Consider the following 21826-nt stretch of genomic DNA (forward strand, 5'->3'; position numbering starts at 1 on the left):
ATATACGAGTACGTACACACACATTCATTTCTTCCTCTTTCAAATACAACAGAGGCTTGGGAGGAATTAGTTGAGTCGAGTATTTCATAAGAAGTGTATTATTTTGGAGTGCCACTGTGAAGAGACTGCAGTCTTTTTATTTTAAAGAGAACACACTTCACTTCTTTCACTCCTACTATTTACCTCAGGGGTTCTGTGAGCTTTCTTTCCTCCCCATCAGTACCCCCATCTGTATGGCAAAAAGATGAAAAGACCAAAAAAGGACTCCACACAAACGAGCATGTTTTTGTTCTTTCTTGAGAGGCCCATGCTTGACACAAAGATTAGGATTACACTGTAACTCCTGTTTGAAAGATAATGATCTTCACACTTCTCAGTCAGCCAAAGACCTGAAACAAATCTAAAGTTGGAGCGTTTGTAATCATCTCATTTTCTTTTGGGACAGCAGCCCGTAGTTTGCTTAGTTGGGTTACTAAATTCTACTCCTACAACAACAAAACAGCATTTAGAGAGGAAACAAAAAGACTACTTTCACATACTTGGCCTTTACTTTTAATTTTCTGACCTCAAGATGTGGTGCTTTAAATGTCCCATCCCAACTTATCTGTAATTTTCTTGACCACTAACCTCGTCACTCCTCCTTACCTCATCGCCTTTCACTCCCACTTCTCCCACCACTATCGTGACGGCGATGACATACAGAGTCGTTTTTAGCAGCTCTCCCTTCCTCTAATCAAATCCCGTCTTCCCTCCCTCATCCCTCTCTCTGACAGTGATGGATGGCGGCCTTCACCCGTTTATCGCCTTTACATATTTCTCTGCCCATCCGCTTAACGACACGCATTCACACACAATGACTTCATCCCCCTTTCTCTCCATTTTCCTCAAACTCTCCTCTTCCATCCCACTTTTCCTCCGCTCGTCACACAACTGGCTTCATTTTATCCCATCTTGCACCCTTCCCTCCTCCATCTTATGTACTCCATTTTTTTTTGCTTCCCACTTTCACTGTATTTCATGCTTTAGTCTCTCCTTACCTCTGCATTTGTTGTTTTTTTCCATATCCAATACAGTTACCCCGTCCCTGTGCTTTCTATACATACTAAAGAGGACCAAGTACGACAGAGGAGCGATAGTATCCAAAAGGATGAGTGGGCTTACAGTACACACGACTGCTGCAAGAAGAGGCTACGTGGGTGTTCTTTTGTTCCTTGCCTAGAGAGAGTGTGTGTCTATGTGTCGGCCTCCCTATAATTATGATTGTGTGGGAAGACTGTTTTGGTATGCTCGCAGTTGTTTCTGTATGCAAGTGCTCACCTAATATGAAGGGCCTGGATTATGAGTAAGAGTGCATGCTAGAAAGCCTTAGTGTAACCGAAAAAGAATTTGAATGCGAGCGAATGAAAGGCTGCCTCCATATTTGATCTCTGCATTTATGCTAGCGGAGCTTTTGCGTACTGTAACATCAAACAATGCAGCAGAGCTCAAGTGCATGCCAGCCATATGAATAGACAGTCAAATGATGCCGCTTTAAAACTTTCCATTCATTTCTACCTCCAAACTAAACGCCTTGCAGTCCAGCATTAACTGCTTAGTGGCAACGCGATGTCTGGCTGTCAGTGATTTCTGACTGAAGCCTGTTGAGACACCTATTCACAGCCCAATAAGATCTGTGGATTACCGTGCTTGTGATAAGTGGCTTCTGAGAGCAAATACAAATCCCCTTGTTTATAAACATTGCAACATTCCCTAAGTCGATTATGGGCTAATGGCATTTGCGAGTGCCAAAGTGGATTCGCGCACACACGCCAATCTGCAGATTTGGAAATATAATCACAAACCTACATGTGCAAACACACAGACACACATGGATTTTATTAACATTATTAATAGTGGCTGGCATTTAAAAGGCCCCGACATTAATAATGATCCACAGAAACCAAGGACAACAATGGACCAAGTGCATTAGGTCCAACATGTGAAAAACAAACTTCAAACAGACGCATTAGAGCTTTTACCACAAGTCATGCCTTAAGCTTATTTTAATTTGCATGGGTTCGGGTTCAACAGTATCACAGAAAAAACACTTAATGAAAATTCATCATTTTAAAGCCATTAGTGGCAACGCATTCAGCAGTGTTTGTCCTCACTAAGAGAAGCGGCACCCTCCAGGGCTTGTGGTGGGTGTTAAAACTGAAGCTTGCTGGAGTTGGGGTGAGGTCAGGTTCAGTCTCTTGGCACCGAGTTGTGCTCCAGAGCAGAGGGTACAGAGCAGATCCTTCCATAGATGCTTTTAGCTCATGTTCTCACTCTCACTTTATGCAGCCTTTTTTGCTCTTGTCAACAGTCTGTTTCCTGCTCTCTGGACAGCTATGGGTTCACGCAGGGTCGTGCAAGAAGAGATTTCCCAAAATAGAGTAAAAAACAAAACAAAAACACCTGCAAACAACAGATATGGTACACAAGCCTAAGAGCTTGGATGAGCTAGCAAATACACATGTACCTTCATATTAATAGTCTGTTGTTCATACTCCTCTTTGTCTAGTTTCCGGTGCATTTTTGTGCTCTTCTCTGTGATTTATTTCTTAATCATTAATCTTTTATCGACTGACCTCCTTGACTTTTTTTTTTGTCCCAAAAAGTGTCAAGTAGGCTTTGTCCCAGTGGGCTTTTGTCCTTATTGCTATATACTGCGATGTCTTGTTCTCTGTGCACGTGTGCCTGAGCGAGAGTGCAAAAAAGTGTGGGTGTGTTTGTGTTGACACACATAAGTGTGTCCCCGGCTTATTGCAAATTCAGCAGCAAACTCTTAAGAGCACAAGAAGACTTCCTAAGTGCAGACAAGTGTCACATTAATTCACAAACAGGAACACGCACTAGACAAGCATGGTGGGAGTTCATGTCTACAACCGTATATAGCAAGTGCAGATACTTACCTAGCTTATTTCAGTTACTGCACGCGCACACATGCCGTACTATAGCTTTCTGAGGCATCGGTACAAAGCGTTAGATAAGAATTTATTGATTCCCAGAGGGGAAAATCCAGTGTTACAAGAGTGTCACACACACAGACCAAAGAGACAAGGAAAGATAAGAGGGGGGAAGAACTGGAATCAAAAAAAGCTATATATTTGTATAACAGATGAACAGAGATAAATATCAGGCAAAAGCTATTTTCAACTAGTGGTTAAAAACTGAAAAAGTTAAGGTTAAGGCATTGCTGTAGGTTACATTATACGCAAGTGACAGTTACCCGATAGAACCAGGTAAGATTAGAAATGTAGGAAGTTGATTTGAGGGATTTATAAGCTGTGGCAAACATCTGAGTTGTATCATTTCAAACAAGAGGATTTGTTGAGTTTCACATCTGAAGATGTAATCTGGGTACCTTTTTGTGTGCAGATTTTGGAATCACAAATAAGAATGGGTCACCAGAGGTGTACTGGCTAAGGTCCAAAGGAGACTTTCTCAAATACAGTCAACTGTATGTCCTACACCGACTGTCACTAAAGGGAACACATGAATCAGAAGAAACACTCATCCTAGGCTGGAAGCAGCTATTAAATGCCATAGTGCATCAGGCATACTGCTGTGTCACTCTTTATTTTTTGCATAAATATGAAATTTAAAGAAAACTCCTCACAATTTAAAAAACTTAAAGTATTTACTTATTGGATTAACATGTTTACTACTTGCATCTTTATCACTGTTAAAGAGGGAAAAAGATGCAATGAGAGCATGGAAGAAGAAAAGAGTGAAAGAAAAAGAGCGAGAGTAAATGAATGGGACAGGGTGCTATCTATCTCTTTGGCTCTGATCGATCAGCAGCTGAGCAGATCAGTTACATCCAACTTGTGTGCCAGAAAGCTTCAATACTGCACTGCTCTGATTGTAAATGAGATCTCCTCCATAACAGAGGAAGAGCACCAAATGAAGGAGAGAGTGAGACGCTGAGTGAGTAAGAAGAAAGAGAAATGACAGTTTGGGAGGGGAAGAAAGAAATCAAGAGAAAGCAGATGGAGAGAAGAGATGAGTGGGAAAGTTAGATAAATGAAGGGAGGGAGGAGAGAAATAGCGAGGAGGGAGGGAGGGAGCCTCTGAGACAGGCAGGGTGCAGCATATAATCATGTGTGGTTTGCAGGATCAGAGGGTGTGTGTTTGCATGTGTGGATAGTTTGTGACTGAAAGTTAGAGCAGCACTGGCAAGGAGACATGGAGGGCAGCAGAATCAGCAAGCGATAGGGAGACGAGACAAAATGACAGAGGAAGTGCTGCCGGAGAAGGTGGTGAGGTAGTGCTGTGACTGATAACATTGTCGTACTTGGGTTGCCTCAAGGGCAGACAAGACGGAGAGAAAGAAAAAGAGGGAATGAGACATAAAGAAAGAAAATGTGGTAATTTACAGAATAGCCAGAGGCAGAAAGATGGAAGGTGAACAAGGATGCAGAAACAGGATAGGCAAAGATAACAAGGAAGACAACTGCAGGGAGAGGATAGAAGATGAGGAAACAAAGCCCGATCCCTGGAAATAGAGAAAGAAGAGGAGCGGTACAGTAAGAGAGAGGTGTGGGAGTGGACAGTGTGGGCAGGGAGGACACGAGGAGAAGGCTTTCACAAGGAGAAGAGGAGACAGAAGGTGGAAATTAAAAACAGAGTGAGAGTAAGGCCAGGAGAGTTATTAGATGACTGAGAAGAGCTAAGCAACGAGAGTAGAGGAGGAAAAAATGAATGAGACAGACAAAGGTCAAATGACGGTGTGGAGACAGATGCAGGACGCACAACAGAGGACTGCACGAGCATTACTGACATTCAGCATGCCGCAGGCAAACCAAGTGTTAGCAAAGCGTGGGGTAAAGCTGGTTTAGCGCCGATCGTATGAAGACACCACCTGACATTAGGGCTTTTCAGGGAACATGTCGGAGAAGACACATTTTTATGCAGTATTACACTTTGCCAGAGTATTGTCACATTTTAGTATGCATGGCTCCACAGGAGTGCAGGAGCAGTCGACTTCCAGCATCAACCTGCCCCAGGGACTGGCTGTCACTGCAGGCTTCCGTGCCTTTGTCCTCCTCCCCACACTCCCACCATCCCACTCTCTCCTGCTGCAAGCATTTTCATCCTTCCTTTTCTTTTTTTTGAAAATGATGACACTAGACATAAGGAAATAATCCCTGATATCATTGCTAAGCTGGAGAGCATCTTAGGAGTTTTATTTTTAGGCTGGGTTGAAAACGGTACAGAGTTCCTGGTAGTCATTGCCGCTTCCCAGAACAACCAAGAGGCACTCAAGTAGCAAAAAGCAATGTTTTCTAACTCTGCAGTCTATTGACGTACAACTGAACGGCTTGATGGGATGGGCAGAAAACCGGGCTCATGCCCAAACTGCATTGCTCTTGATAACTAATATCTCATTGGTTTAATGTGCTGCCCAAGCATCATGCTTCAACAGGAAACGCAGGATATTAAAGCAGCAATGGAACCATTCAATAAAGCAAAAAAGTAGTTCTTGCGTGATCTATACCACCTTTTTCATTCCTTCCCCTCAGCTTTTACCGAGAACATTTGAGATCCCAAGATTTAAAAAAAAAAAGTATATTCATTTCAGGCACTAGAGTTCTCATCTTCTCATTTACTCAATACAAAGTTATCATTCAAAAAGGAGACAGTGTAGCCTGGTCTAATATAGAGCTCACATTTTGGAAGCAGACCAAAACTACCATGTAGCAGTCTTGCTATCCGAGCTAGATTGCAAACGCTCCTCTAGTTTCAGGCAGAAAGAGTAAAGCCAGAATCTAATGGAAAATATTGAGCCGCAATTTGCGTCAACCTGTAAAGCCATCGTGATGCATAGTTATGCCTGGTCATTACTCAAAGTATTGGGTTGCACATACTGTATATCACCGTGTAATCATCACACTCTAGTTTCTGCACTGTCAGTTTACAGATTGCTTCATATGAAAATATCCCCATCGTTCTTCAGTGATGTTTTTGTGTCCGTCCGTGACTCACCATCTCATCTCCCCTCATCGCATCTCTGACTGTTATCAACCATCTCTGTCACTCTTTCTGCATCTAGGCTACAGTTGCTATAACAACTATTAGGCATGGCAATCAGTGGCTGTGACTCACTCCTATACCTTATCACTAAGCCACAATGTGTGCATTTACTGGCAAGATAAAGGCAGAGGGATGCCATTTCAAAGCCACAACACAAACAGAAGTGAGATTTTTAACACCGAACAAAACAGCTGACCCGCCCCTACAACCAAAAAGCCAATTAACAGCCAAACGGGGAGTCATTTGAGCCAATAATGTTACACTGACAGATGTCAGAGACACAGTGTATACGTTTTGAGTGCCTTTATTCACAAATAACCAGAATTAGCATGACATTTGTTTATATGTTCTGATAGGGTTTTCCAGAGATGCTTATCATGTTTGCAAGTATTTGTAACAGTGTGTGCCCAAGTGTAACCTGATGAATCAGAGCTTGTTGGGGTTTTTTTTGCTTTAAAATAGTGACTGAATTATGGATCCTCTCCATACATTTAAAAAAAACAAGGCTGCAGAGTAGAACGACTTGCTTCTAGTACGACTGTACTGCCATACATACTGTATGTGTGAGACTTACAATGGGACCCTGGTGTGTTTAGTACTATGCCAGGCTTACCAACACCTGCATTGTGCTTTATTTGAGCTTTGCTGTGGAATCCAGGCTGATGGGCTGCTGACCCAATTTGATTCCCTGACCCATAGTGTTAAGAAAGGGTCCTATGATATAACAATAATCCACTCTAACATGTTTCTAGGTAACTGTTACTATGGGGACTGGCTGTGTTCAGTCTTTTGGGATGCTGTTGCTAGGCAATAAGCTACAGTGGCAAAGAGGTAGACAGGACAGAATATACATGTAAGCCAATTAAAAAAAAAAAAAAAAAAAGCACACAGCAAGGGAGGCAACCATTTTTCAATACAGATTTTTTTTAATGCTACAAAGCACCATGTAGGCACTAGTGTGAAGTGGTACTTGTTTAGAAGAGGCCTTGACCCACACAGGTATGGATGTGTGTAAAGCAAGCCCTTGCTTCACTTCTGTCTAGTCAGAGTAGGTGGAAGACAAAAAAACCAGACACACACATAGAAATACGACCAACTGTATGAGTTTAAAAACTATGTCTAATCTTTTCCCCCCCATCTGTTCTCTTTTTCTCTCCAGGTCTGTGAACAGCCAGGCGTTCTACCATGCCTGTCCCCCCACCCTTCAATCCCCGCAGACAAAAACACCTACCCCACACACACCACCCCGAAGACAGAGCAGAGGGCTCCGACTTCCCCTCCCTCTTCCCTCTGCCCAGTCTGTCCGTCTCTCTTCTGTCCCCTCTTTTTGTTTCATCTCTGTCAACTTCCTCCCATCTCATCCACTGCGCCTGTCCCAGGACTGCAAAGAGAACCCTCCCGGACTCTGTCCCTTTCCCAGTCTTTCACTGGCTGACTTTGGTCACATGCTGCCTGCTTCCTTCTCTAATTGGAGCAGGGGAGACGTGGGGTGTGGTCTCGGCCTGTCCTTTCCACTGCGTGTGTCGAAACCTTTCGGAGTCACTGAGCACGCTCTGTGCCGACAAAGGCCTCCTGTTCGTCCCACCGCATGTTGACCGGCGGACAGTTGAGCTGCGACTGGCCGATAACTTTATAACAGAAGTGGGCGGAAATGATTTTGTCAACATGACCGGATTGGTTGATCTGACACTGTCAAGGAACACCATCCACCTTATTAGACCAATGGCCTTTGCTGACCTGGAGAGTCTACGCTCTCTGCATCTGGATGGTGAGCAGTTATTTTATTCTCAGTGTTCAAGACTTGAATCAAATACACTACTTAAACGTGTTTTTACCCGTTTATTGTTTTATCCAGGTAATCGCTTGACAATACTCGGACCTAGAGACCTTGCAGGTTTGGTCAATCTGCAGCACCTGATTGTCAACAACAACCAGCTGATCAAGGTCTCCGTGCAGGCTTTCGATGACTTCTTGCTCACACTGGAAGACCTCGACTTATCTTACAATAACCTCAGGAGGTGAGTTTTTGCTTTTGTTGGGTATCACCCACGTGCACAGCACATCCAAGCCACAGACATTGTTCTTTAAGCAGAAATCATCAAAAATGGGGCCTGGAGCCAGACTTGCAACGTTTAAAAACGGCAGTGAAGTCCGTTGTTGATAGAGTTTCTCACTAAATTACTCCAAAAACTTGTACGTGTGAAGGTTTTGTGCCTTTCCACTGATCTCTCAATTGTTCATATGACGGTAAACTCAATGAATTAAGAAAAATAAACTATGAGATTATTTTTCTTGCAATATTTCAGGATGTTCATCCTCCTTGTAAATAGGTCATTCTTAAATAGATAGTATTTAACAAGAATACTTTATTTTGCACATTTTGAAGACATATCTCACATGGGTTTATGGTTACAAGTTTAAGTTTTAGGAAAACACCTTGTGCTACACAACTTAAAGGGGAAAAGAACCATATACTGTTGTTTTTCTTAGGCTGCATACAGTGGACTGAACGTGGCCCATGAACTAAATTGAGTTTGACATCCTTTGTGTCAAACTCAATTTAATTCATGAGCCAGCATACACTGACACACCCGTCTCTGTCAGTGTATCCTGCACACAAAATTTACACACAAATGCACAATGAAAACACTTGGCATATGAGGCAACGAAGAGAAGAAAGGGAAAGAAAAGTGAAAGTCAATTTTGATGAGGTTCTAATTTTCTTTCACTTCGTCTGAGCTCACTCCACTGCCACCGTGTACACTGTTATAGCTGCTCTATACAGCTGAGTGCAGGGTGCAGTATTCTTCTCATGTCTATTTAGGACAATAGGGATTCAGCGTTACTTACCATTCCTCTGGTCTAAATGATAAGTCAGAACAATGATGATATTCTCTTTTAGACCTCTATTCTCTTCCTAGTGTCCCTCTGTGCTGATAAATTCAGCAGCATTGGGCTGTCAGTTCTGATTAAGATGTTTCATTTGTCTCCTCTAAAGCAGCTCTTTGGCCTTTCTCCAACCTCTAAAACCATAATCTAAACCATAAACATGGTCTAATTAACTATGCCTGGCACTTCTTTCCTCTTTCAGGCCTTTTGTCTAATCAAACTATTGTACAGATAAATGGAGGCCACCTGCTGTAACCATCAATGTTTACCAAATTGTTTTTGTAACTGATTAAAATCACTGAATACGTTTATTTAGTCAACTACAAAAAGAAAAGCATGCTTTGCACCCAATGAACTTTATTACTCAACAGCAAGGTGATTGTAAAGTTCAGTTCGGTGAACCTGGACACAAAAAAAGGTTAAAATCAGCAGGGCTGGTGTGACTGACGCCAAAAAATAAATGCTTCGTATTTTTCCTATTTTGCTAGTTCCAGACATTTCATTTGGATTCACTAATTGGTCCAAAACAGGGAATGACAGCACTAATGGAATACTAAATGACTACAGCAATGGGTCACAGATGGGACTTGGGGAAACCCAGATAGAGCAAAAGATTCAGAAGGAAAACAAGCATCTGTTGTTGTTGTCTGCCATTGTTGTCACTATTAATTCATCGTTGCATATTTGTTCTCTGACGAGTAAGAAGAAATTACCCAGAGAACAACAAATGAACTGTGGATCTATCGGTGCTACAATCACATCCTTTAATAAAGTGGTCTCAAGAGGTGGATCTGTCTTTAGAGCTGCTGTTACTCCATCTTCACACTGCATGATCAATCTCACTACAAAGTTTACCAATTCAATAAATCTCACATTAGCCGTTGTTCTTTTTTATATCTACAGGGTACCATGGGAGTCCATTCAGAACATGGCCAGTCTGCACACACTAAACCTGGACCATAACCTGATAGATCACATAGCGGAAGGAGTCTTTGGAGAGCTGTATAAGCTTGCAAGGCTGGATATGACCTCCAACAGGCTCCGAACCCTGCCTCCTGATCCTCTCTTTGCAAGGTAGCTCTTAAGCTTCAACTTTTATGTTTCCCTCAGAAGTAGCTTAATAGAAATATCCTGTTGCAGACGCCACAAAGCTACCAGTGTGTGTGTTTTTAGCAGGGTGCTTTCTGGCACAGAAAAAGAAGAAAGACAATGCTGGTGTGCTGGCATTCGGTAAATTCTTTAGTCAACATTTACTTTTATGCTATTTAAGTGCCACCACAAATTCTCACCACTTCGCTGACTCAAACATATTTCAAGTTTTGAAATAGTGATGGCGAGTTATATGACGGTTATAAATAGAAGTACGCACTCATTGTAAAGCTGTCAGCTGTGCTCCAACTAATGTGGAAATCAAAGTCCAGCTGTGACACAGCTTTGGTCAACTGGAACTCAGTGGGACTGACATTTCTGTCAAATCAACCGTATGAGGTGTTGCACTGACACGATTTCTAACTCGCCTGTCTAAGGACTACGTTGCACGCTATGACAGACCATAGTGTGCAAGATCATAACAACTGACCAGTGCTTTGATTAGTAATAGAGACATTTCAGCTCAGGCCACCTTTTAAAAACAAGTTAAAATGATCTCTTTAATCATAACTTCCCCTGTAACTGCATCCAGATTTAAAAGGGAAACCTGAATGCTTGCACAACAAGTTGTATTCTTCTATAGTTTATGCAATCCAGTGTTTAAATCTTTTATATTTTAACATAAAGTTCAGTCTGATTGTACTAAATAGAGCTTCTCACATAGCCATGCTATACACAGCCAGTTTATTCTGCAGTTTCACATGTTCCCATACCCTCTACAGATCACACCAGTCATTAAATGCCATATAAAATTACTTATAACAGCTTGGTATTAAAATGGAAACTTGGGAACAATTATCAAGTTTAAGGTTTTAGAAACATTTGAAAATAAGTTATGGCACAACAAAAATTTTTACAATTTCAGACATTTGCACAATAAATGAACTCCACGAATTGCTTCCCTTCCACTGATCCATGTGTTCAGATAACGCAAAGGTGGATTTGATGTTCACATAAATCAACGTACAGTCACAGTTAACCCTTTTCTAAAAACGGCTGTGAACTGTAAAATGCTTTGCGGGAGCAGATCAGTATAAAGTACATTAAAAGCAGAAAATAGAGTGACACAATCAGACAGCTGAGCCTCGTCTATCAAGCTTTGTCCAATTAACTTCAAAAGAATTTGTTAAACAAAAATTGCAACACTTGTGCAACGGTGCCCATTAGAGGTCTCAGAAAACAAGTAGTGGTCTCCAAACCATTTGTCAGAATGAGAATCAAAGCTAAAAATTTGTGGTGAGCAAAGACAGCCTCATCTACCAGCCGTTCACACTGTATAACTGACAAGTTTTACTCAGTGATGCATGCAAAGCTCAGATTTCTGTCAGGAGCAAATAGCAGAGAGGTTGAACATGGTATGTTCAAATGTGAAGATACCATGTTCACATTTGGTTTGCACCAAATTGACTTCAACCTGTCTAAGGACAAGTTCATGAAAGACGTCCTAAAGTTGTTCTTAGAGAGAGATGTTCAAAGTAAATCATTTATAAAAATTTAACCAAATGCAAATTGATTATCTTCATGAGTTTTAAGGCTCTTTTGTATTCACTACAGGTACTCGTTTCAAAATGAGAGAAAAGACAATTATGAATACTGCATTTAAATAACCTCGAAGTCCAGCAAGGCATCATTAAGTGAATGGACTGACTGCTTTTCTTTTATTATATTCAGGTCTCAGACAGGTGCAATAAGTCCTACCCCATACAATGCTGTCATAAGCCTAAATTTTGGAGGGAACCCACTGCACTGCAATTGTGAACTGCTGTGGTTAAGGCGCCTCATCCGTGGAGATGACATGGAGACGTGTGCCACTCCTGCTCACCTTGCTGGAAGGTAAATCATCGTCAGCTGGTCAACGGATTATTCTGATTCTTGTAACTAGTAAAGGTTTCCTCTATCATAGGGCAACAATGTAATAAGTTACAGGCTGAACAATGTTTTGAATTAAAATGACCTAATTCTTACCTTAATGAGATCAAGCTCAAACTCATGAGGACAGGTACGCCATGCAGCCAGTTTTAAGAACACTGGCGTGATATTTTGCCCCTAATTAGATACTCTGAACTACCTCTACTTCCTACATCACTCTTTTCTAAATTTCTAGTCTAACTCTAGTCAAAACCACACTGAAAATGAAGCATTTATGAGGAAAAGGAGTTGCTGTCCTCATCAGTCTGCTATTATTCACATTTTCAGCATTTTTGAGTTTGTCATCATAGGATCCTGGTGTCTCTTAGTTTGAATATGTATGCGGACAGATGTTAACATGATAGGCTTTGATAGAAGGAAGCTGTTGGTCTTCGCATTTTAAGCTCCTGTCCCACATATGATTCTTGCGTGACTCATTGCAAGATGCTATCTGGTTAATTGATCATTTGGGATTTGTGGAGAATAGCAAAATTAATCTGCTCCACCCATCTCCCTCCACCTCTCTCACTGTCTCTTTTCTGTGCCTGCAGATATTTCTGGTCAATTCCTGAGGAGGAGTTCACATGTGAACCACCTCTCATCACTCGCCACACGCACAAGCTGTGGGTGCTGGAGGGCCAGCGAGCCACGCTAAAGTGCCGTGCCATTGGTGACCCCGAGCCAGTAGTCCACTGGGTTTCACCAGATGATCGCATCATCGCAAACTCATCCCGGACCAGCTCCTTTAGCAACGGGACCTTGGATATCTTGGTAACAGTAGCCCGTGATGACGGGGCATATACATGTATCGCAATAAACGCAGCAGGTGAAGCAACTGCCACTGTGGATCTCAAAATAATCCCCCTGCCTCACCGGGGTGGAGTAGGTGGAAACGCTGGGAGCAACAGTGTTAACACCAAGAACAACAGGAACGTGACCAATGGAATTTTACGGACCGATCCGGGCTCGTCGGATATTAGCACGGCCAAAAATGGAGGGATTAACAATGGCGGTGGACGCGGAGGAGAGCCAGAGGATGGGAAAAGAGTTGGAGGGGATGACGAAGAGGGTGACGGCGGTAGGGCATCTGAAGGAGAGAGGACTGATGGAGGAAGCATGGAGGAAGAAGAAGGGGACGAAGAGGAAGGAAGGATGATTGGAGTACAGGGAGTAACATCGACATCGGCTCAGGTCCGATGGGATTTGGGGCGTTTGTCTGGAGCTTACGTTGTCTGGATGTATCAGATACAGTACAACTGCACCGCCGATGAGACGCTCGTTTACAGGTCAGTTCAACTTTACTCACAATGCAAATAATAGAAGCTTTTGTCGCTTATCTAATGGCAAACTTAGACACTTGCCATATGATTGCTTTCTCAGCTTCTCCTCCAGAAGGTATTTTTGCAGGGTCATGCCCACCCTTTTCTTTCATGCTAATCATTTTAAATATTTATCCATTACAATATGACACCTCAGTAGTCGAACTGTTCATCTTGCATATTGATGTGCGGATAGCTTAAGGGAAAAGTGAACGGGGAGCGGAATAAAGGGATAGTGGACGAGAGAGTGTTAATAATTTATCTCCATCACTATGACACTTAATCTCAATAGGCAGTAGCCAGTGCATATGGGTGAGTGCAGAATGGGAGGATATGTGGATAACGTGGAAAAGGATTTGAAGGAGGGGGATGTTTCTGAACCGAGCTGCGTAACATAAACATCAAGAGGCCACGGTGTCCATCTAAAAATGCACGATAACAGTGATGCAACATGTATTTAATCTAAATACACTAATTTTCATAAGTTATGTCAGTGTATGACTCATCATAGTCTAAGAGGGAGATAAATAACCACTTAGAAAGTTGATTTGTAGTTAAAGGATTCAAAGCTCTTATTTACGCCATGGCATACAAGTACAGGGTACAGATCTGGAAAACATGGAGGTAAAACTAAAAAACAAACATCTGCAAGTATTTGAAAATTCCGCTTTTTCCCCTCAAAGATCTAATGTAGCTGTGGCTATACAAGATAAGTTCTACATAAGGAAGACCAAAAACAATATCCTGAAAAATCGCATCTTTTTTATTTGCATTTCTAAAATATTGGGCTTGCATAAGAATCCATGAGAGAAAACAGTCTAAACAAAGCTAAAGGACGAGACTAATGTCTTTCAATATAAAACAGTGTGGCTTTTTTTTTAGCTACTTGGTGTGCTTACATGTACAATACTATGGTGCTGTTCATGAATTATAGCGGTACACAGTCAAAGTTTACTGTTTTTGAATTTATGAGCGTAGACTGATGAGACATTATGCGTGGGGTTATTGCTACAGTGGCTGAAACAGTGAGGAAGATGGGATAAGACACTGGGCTGGCTGAGCAAGGGCTGCCACTGTGCTATTATTTGTGTGGGGTTTTTATTTTAGCTGGCAGTAATGCTGGGGTTCAATGTGGCTTCCCTCAGGTATTATAAAGAAGGCATTAAGCTGTAAGTGTATCGTAAGGGGTAGAGCAACTCGTATGACAAAGACTGTAGAGAACAGAGATGGAAATATGATTGTGAAGAAAAAAAGCTATAATCTGAAAGTTTGAGAGCAAAGTAAAAATAGTAGGAACCTGAGCTGTTTGCAAAAGGGTGGATGGGGAGGTAAAAAGCAATACTATGAGTGAAGGATACAGTTAGAAGGGGAAAGCGGATGAATTTAGACATGTGGACTGAGACCTGTAGAGACTGAGAAGATGGGTTCTACCCAAATCACCTTGAGGTGAGATTGAGATAAAAGCAGGATGTGTGAAAGCAGACTGACAGTAAGGAGGACAAGAGAGTAGAAGGCCCACGTGGGAAAAGGAAGACAAAAACAAAAAAAGGAACCGAGGGTGGAGAGAGGAAGGGAAGGTATTTAAATCCATAACTGAAATAGAAAGACCGTGTACACAGATATACACCTGGGTATGAAAGAAAGGGGGAAGTTGGGGGAACTGATGCAATAAGGGAGAAAGGAGAAAATGGAGCCCACGGAAACGTAAGACAGCGAGAAAAAAAAACAACAAGCAAACAGGAATAATGTGACAAGGGAGCAGGAACGTTTAGAAATAGAGACGAGGCAATTTTGTGAAAGCAAAGTGCTCCTCTGCTGAAAAGGAGGTTGTGCAGTTGAAAGGATGGAGATAAAGAGATGTCCAACAGGAATGCAACATCAAAACAAATAACATGCAGATTCTTTAGACTCCCACGACACGCTTGTTATACCTAAAATGAGCTCACTGACATCTCGAGTTCCTTGTTGATCACTAGTGTTAATTTCTCAGTGGATAATAATCTGAGATCAGGGGAGCAAGCTGGTTATCTCTAGTAACAAAGGTTAAGAGAAGATACTCTCCACAAACTATGAGATATCAAACAACACAATACCAGGTTAATTAGTTTCTCGATTAAATTTGACTCAAAATTTAAGTGTATTTTCTCAAGGGTGGTTTTATAAAAATACAGACTTCTTTGGGCACCTAAACGTAGCTCTTTAAGGCAAAAGGTTGACACCAGTAAAATGCTTTTCTTAAACACTCAGCTGTGAGAGAAACAAAAGAAAACAGAAGAGATAAGCATGAAAGAATGAGTCACAGACCAGCTGGGATCACAGGAGAGTAAGCGATCTGAGGTTTTGCCAGATTGTGACACATACAGCCCTCTGTTTTCCTGGTGGTGTGATTTGTTCAGAGTAGGGTAACAGGTAACAGGTCAGTGTGGAAAACAGGTTGAAATAGGAGACAAGTCTGGAGGCACAACCCTCAGTCTCTCAGGACAGAAAGAGGAAAGCAGCATACTACAACGCTGTCGAGCATTTCCAGTATGGCTTCCCATCATGCTATCAATGAGCTAGTGCCAACTAAAGTTTCACACGAGAAAAAAAGGAATCAACCAAAGCAAGTCTGGCTTAGAAACTCAAAAGGTGAGACCAGGTCAGTGAGATTTCAGGTTTTTTATCTGGGATTTGTGTTCGTATTCTATTGCTGAATTTGGGAGGAGGAAACACCAGACACTCGCTGAATTGGGCAAAAGATGGGAAGAGGGGGAGACGAGGGGCATTCAGAAATGAAGACAGAAACACAGGAAAAGAGGAATCTTTGAGAAATGACAAGAAATAAATGCATCGTAAGATGGTGGTATGCAGACAAGAGAACAGCAGACTGCACTGTATCCTTTAAAAGGTCAGTCGTATGTTAGACAACACCGACCTCCATTTTAGCATGCTTTGTAATTCTGCTGGCATCTGTGAGAGTACCAAGTACAATGTCATGGATGTGGCTTCCTTTGAGCTGTGCTCCCTCACAACATTAAGCCAGCTTCCTTCCCGGAGCTCTGCTACCCTTTAACAGCACCACACGGTCACTGATCCTTCAGTGTGACATGAAACCCAGATTCTGAAAAGCACAGTGAAAGAACTGCCAAAGATTTCCTTGTTGCCGGTAAATGTGAGCAATTACCATGAGTTCTTTGCCCACGCATGGGACTGGTCTACCTGAAGGACAAAGAACAGGACAGGAAAGCACGAGTCCATGTTAATGAGCCAGCACTTTAAAGCAACCGATGGAGCACCATCTGTTCAAAAGCGCGTTTTCGTCAGCACTTGCAAGTCACAAAGAACATGCAGTCATAGACAGTTTAAGGCTGTCAACCCTCATCGGCCGGCACTACAGCTTTGTGGAGCTTTTTCGGTCGCGTCTTAATCAGAAGCACGTCAACTTTAATGGCAGCTGTGATACTGAATTAACACATTGACATATTCCATGTACTGTATGCAGGAACACAAAGCTGAAAGAAGCATTTAATTAGCTGGGATTGTAAACAATGACCTCGCTACCAGTCAGAATCTACCTGACATGTAGTAAATAGACATTTTACAGGAAACAGATTCCATGTTCAGCACAAGTCTCACTGAGCCCAACCTCTGTATAATCCATTATTCACTAAGAATTATACAAGATATCTGCCGTTTCACTGTGCTTCATGATTTTTTTTACGTGTAAATCCATCTATTTTTAGCCTCTGGCAAGCAGTTGGGAATTAGTTATGAATCACTGCTATATACGGTATGTCAGAGAGAGCATCTGTATGACACTTGTATATGTCTGAGCCAAAAGTTTCTCATTAGGTTTAACAACAGTCTTTAAAGTGCGCAGGAAGGCGTAGAGTGGCTTTGACAATTTTCACAATTGCACCCCAGTCACCACATGATCGACCTTTCTGCCGGGCACTCAAAGTGCCAAGTTCGGCTAAGACTTAATGGGAACAGTAACGATCACAGGGAGAGCAATGGGAGTACATTGGAGAGAAAAATCACGCAGAGTTTGAGAAATAATGAGAATAATGAAAGTTGTGTCTAAGAAAAGGCCGCACTGTTAAAAAGTACAGAGCGAGAGGTTGAAAGCCGCAGGAAAGGAGCGTGCTGAGAAACCGAGCTGAGAACACGGCTAATGAGTCACAAAAGGAGAGGGCTTTAATAAAAAAATCCTGAAAATTAGGTGTTGGCATTAAAGATTTTTCCTGTTGCAAATTACCCACCATATCTGACTAATATTTGAAAACACTGAATTGTGCTATGGATGTATTTATAAATGTTCACCCAGGGCACTGACTATAGCTACACCAAACTATGTGTCAGTTTTATTTATACAGCATATTTCATTACATGTAAACTAAATGTGCTTAGCAAAAGTGACAAGAATCTAAACTACAGTGTGTTCAGCCAACAAAACCAGGAAAAAACAAACAACACACTGAGCTGTGCAAATGATTTTCCCCACTGGTCCAATCAGAAATCCATCAAAATCTTCACATGGTTTCACTTTGTCATATTACAACATATTACAACACAAAAAAAAATAATCATAAAAGCAAGAAGATATGTGCAAATGCTGAGGCTGGGATTGATAAGGATGTAATAAGAGATGTGGCAGGGAGCAGGGCATGCCGAGGCATGCGGCTTCAAAGATGGAAAAAGAGGAAAGCAAAATGAACAAACAAGGACCAGGACAGCTGAGCGGTTAGAGGGCAGGGAGGGAAGCGAAAAGGAGATGAGGTAAAATGAAGTGAAGAGTTTTACCCCACGGGAAGAGCTAATTAAGTGTTAAACTACTGTGTCAATACATGCGTCAGCTCATATCAGAGGCTTCAAAAGGAAGGGGAAGAGAACAGGGTCAGCACTCAATACATATGTCACGTTATATTATTCTGTAGAGTCACATGAAGGAAAAGGACGGGCTAAGCAGGTAGCAAAGGAAAGCAAAACAGGGGAGGTGGGGTGATCATGGAAAACTGAAGAAAGCAGACAAAATTGAGAGAGACAGATAACAAGGCAATAAACAGTCTGACGAATCAAGGCTAAAAATGTATGTAGGAAAGAGTGAACGAACAAAAGGCGTGACATGGGGTGGGGGGGGTGAGGAGAGCTGGATAGATGTCAGCCAGAAGGAGATAATTGCTTTGTTGTTCCTCTTCATCTTTCTTTCTCTCACTCACTCCTCCGGCTCTTGCTCTCTGTGCCCAATCTTATCTGGTGTCAGACCACCAGACTTGGTAACTCTGACAGAGAGGAGCAAGACGTGAGGCGGCGAGAATAACAAGAGAAGACAGGAAGTACGATGAGAAGAAAGAAAAAAAATTGGGCTCCACCACTCCTTGATTCCCTCCATCACTCTCTTTTCCTCTCCGCCTTACTCTCACGGGTACTAATAATTACTCGTTTCTGTGTCACCGGCTTGAACAAAGCACTCCCTTGTCTCGATTACTTTCTTCCTGCATCTGTGGATGTGCACGCCTTTGCAGGCTTTAACCATAATTAGAAGCACAGGGATGGAGCAAACTCTCTTGGTATGTTAGAAGCCGGCCCACAAAGATCGAGTCGGCGCAAATACAGACAACACCACGGCCGTTTAATCAATCAATTTTCGTAGTCCACGATGATCAGTCCGAGTTACACGAGATGCACTTTGTATTCATGAACATAATGTCTCGAGCAGAGGTTTTAGCCGGATATTATTTCATGTGTACCCACACCACATAGCTAAATACGGGTAAAAAAATGAATAATGCAGCGAGTGCTAGCGAATCAGCATATCAAAGATGCATGCGTTTGTGAATGTGTCTGGGTCTTCCATGTATATTTTAGTGAATTTGCTTGCCTATTTTTGTTGCTCCCAGTGTAGCAAAAACAACTAGAGAGGTGATTCACAATCTCATAAGGGAGGAAGCAGTGGCGGGGTGGGAAAGACGACTGAGAGGGGTGGTGGGCAAGAGGAAGAGGAAAAGAAATATAGGATACAAATGGTGAGGTGGGTAGTGAAAAGGAAAAGAGGCGGTAAGAGGATGAGGGAGGAGCAGTGGTACCTAAAAAGGAGATGGCAGAGGAGATAGGGGTAGATGAGAGGGGAGGAAGAGTGACCTTGGATGCTCAATCATGGTACATGGTTATTGGTGTGGCTAATAGAGATGTAGTGGAGTGACTGAAAAGGAAGAGAGGCTGGGAGATCAGGTAGAGCCTGGTGGAAAATACCAAAGGATTTGAGGCAAGCAGATGAGGTAAAAGATACACAGGATTAGACCAGAGGAGGAGAGTGAAGTTGTAAAAGAGGTTGAACCAAAGATGACTGCATCACTGCAGATTTAGGCTAAGGAAAAAGAGGGATGGGTGATTGCACCGCAATGAAAAGCTCATAGGATATGAGGAGATAAGAGAGCCTGATCACCCAAACGGAGGAAATCTGGTCATGTAAGACTGATGGAGGAAAATAATAAAATAAGTTGGCCGCATTGACGGTGGAGGACTGATAAAGAGCTTTACAGGAGTATATAGAGGGAAGAATGGAGGACAGAGTGAATAAAAAGGGAGGAGTCTGAATAGTAGGATTAGAAAAATGACTAAAGGTGTGCATGACTGTGTGAGGCATGGTCACAATGGAGGACCAAATCAAAGACTCATCCAGAAAGCTTAGTTGTGTTAGGCTAATCCAGACAGATGCAAATATGCTGGTCTAGAATATCATCTTATAAGATTTAGGCATTCTTTTTCAGTATCCAGCAACACACTAACTCTGAACCAGTATGCACTAATATGAATCAAAGTAAGAAAAGAGATTTGGGTATTAGCCTGTGATAGACAGAAGCAGCAACTCACTGGAGTACATGAATCACTCCAATGATGGTCAAGTCGCTCTGTCTTGTGGGATCTATCAATTATATATAGATGCATAAAGGCTGTGGATGAACTGACACCATTGCGATAAATCTCGGGGGCTTTGATAAGCCTATACTATGACCAAGGCTTTTTATTCAGAAACAGAAGCATAGCGAGCGATGCCTCTTGTATATTTCATGTTAGAAATCTGATTGAGCACCCCCTGTCTTTACTACTGGACTTCACAGGAGTTATTCACAATTCTCTGACTTGACTGATTGCACAAGAGGTTTTATTTTGAGCTTTCATCCCTGAGATATTTGGTCATAATCCTCGGTTTCACTTTCACACTCTGGATGTCTTTTTGCTGTAGGAATATGAAAACTCCTTAATCAAAACCTCTCATCTTTTTATGTCAGTGCTGGTTACTGCTGATGTTTAGGTTGTCCACTGTAGTTTATATCCATGAGTTCAGAGATCTCTGACACTTCTTTACAGTTCTGTGAGAAAGATTAAATTAGCTTCAGCATACACATTTCTTAGCGTATCAAAGTACAGCTTTATTTTTGTAATTGGCATCTCTCAAGCTTATGCTGTGCTTATGATGTTGCTATGGAAAAATTTGGCAATTTTATGTCAATTTTCTGAAAATAAGACATGACTAATATCCTGGGAAATGAAGCTAGGAAAGTTGATTGGTCTCGAGTGCTTAGTGTGTGGATATCAGAAGACGAGGTACTCTTAGTATAATTACTACACTGCCGAGTCAAATAATGAGCCTTTGCCATGGAAACATACACCTGGAACCCAAGCTGCTCCACCGCACAGCACGAGTTAACGGGCAGATTTGTAACTGTGTTAGAAGGGACTTTATAGCGACCTAATGACCGCCGGATGAGGACGACTTTAATGACGATGCCCCATGTGTCTACTCAGATTATCTGGGAACCTGGAGTGTCACACAGTACGTTGTAATTTCTTGTTAAATTCATACCGAGCTTCTGCTGAAAATTAGAAGTTTGGAAGCATTTCCTTGCTATTCAAATCACCCCAGGCAATTTGCTAAAACGGTGCAACCGTTTGAAACATTGTTATTCGCAAAGAGAGAGAGGAAGAAAAAAAATATTTTCTTTTAAATTATACGAGTGCAAAAGTTGATATTGTGGACATCTGTAGAAAACATTTGGTTTTGTTAACTTTTAAAGCCTTGAGGAGGTGGTGAAAATGATCAATATTCCTACTTGCCATAACCCAGATCCACTGCTCTGGACTGTAGCTTGCCTCAAGAAGGCCCCTCTCATTTCCCAGCTAGCACTGCATTATTCAAGACGACTAATCCCATCTTTACACCAACATCGATATAACTACGGCTGTGAGAATTATCAGATTGGTTTTATTTGAAAAACTTCATTATATAACAGGCGCCAATTATCCCCAATTTAAAACTGAAGAAAAACAAGACCAAACCGCTGCCGTCTCTGGGTCTCCATTTTGAAGGCATTACATACTGAGTAAGGTTAGGGGACTTCTGCAGCAGCTCCCTGGATGTCTGAGTCATCCTAGATGGCATTTATAGGATGTAGCTCAGGTCTGAGGGGAGCTGAAATGGTTAGTAACGTAGGATACAAATAAGCCCTTTGATGTAGCGT

General features: G+C 42.0%; 2 protein-coding genes across 2 annotated transcripts in view; one reads left to right on the top strand and one right to left on the bottom strand.

The window, feature by feature from the left end:
- Positions 1 to 21826, bottom strand: part of pcxb (pyruvate carboxylase b) — a 337084-nt gene that overhangs the window by 110150 nt on the left and 205108 nt on the right. The window lies entirely within an intron of this gene.
- The window catches only part of LOC146675193 (leucine-rich repeat and fibronectin type-III domain-containing protein 4), a 32670-nt gene that overhangs the window by 8522 nt on the left and 2322 nt on the right, over positions 1 to 21826 (top strand). The window contains exons 2-6 of the mRNA XM_085400304.1: positions 7220 to 7828; positions 7916 to 8078; positions 9853 to 10023; positions 11770 to 11931; positions 12558 to 13292. Coding sequence (XP_085256430.1) covers positions 7246 to 7828; positions 7916 to 8078; positions 9853 to 10023; positions 11770 to 11931; positions 12558 to 13292 — 1814 coding nt within the window. The 5' untranslated portion in view covers positions 7220 to 7245. The remainder of the gene's footprint in view (positions 1 to 7219; positions 7829 to 7915; positions 8079 to 9852; positions 10024 to 11769; positions 11932 to 12557; positions 13293 to 21826) is intronic.

This window comes from Rhamphochromis longiceps, linkage group LG3 (assembly GCF_057381845.1).
Source record: "Rhamphochromis longiceps isolate RC_006_pf linkage group LG3, R_longiceps_female_GT1.1, whole genome shotgun sequence".
Lineage (NCBI taxonomy): Eukaryota > Metazoa > Chordata > Actinopteri > Cichliformes > Cichlidae > Rhamphochromis > Rhamphochromis longiceps.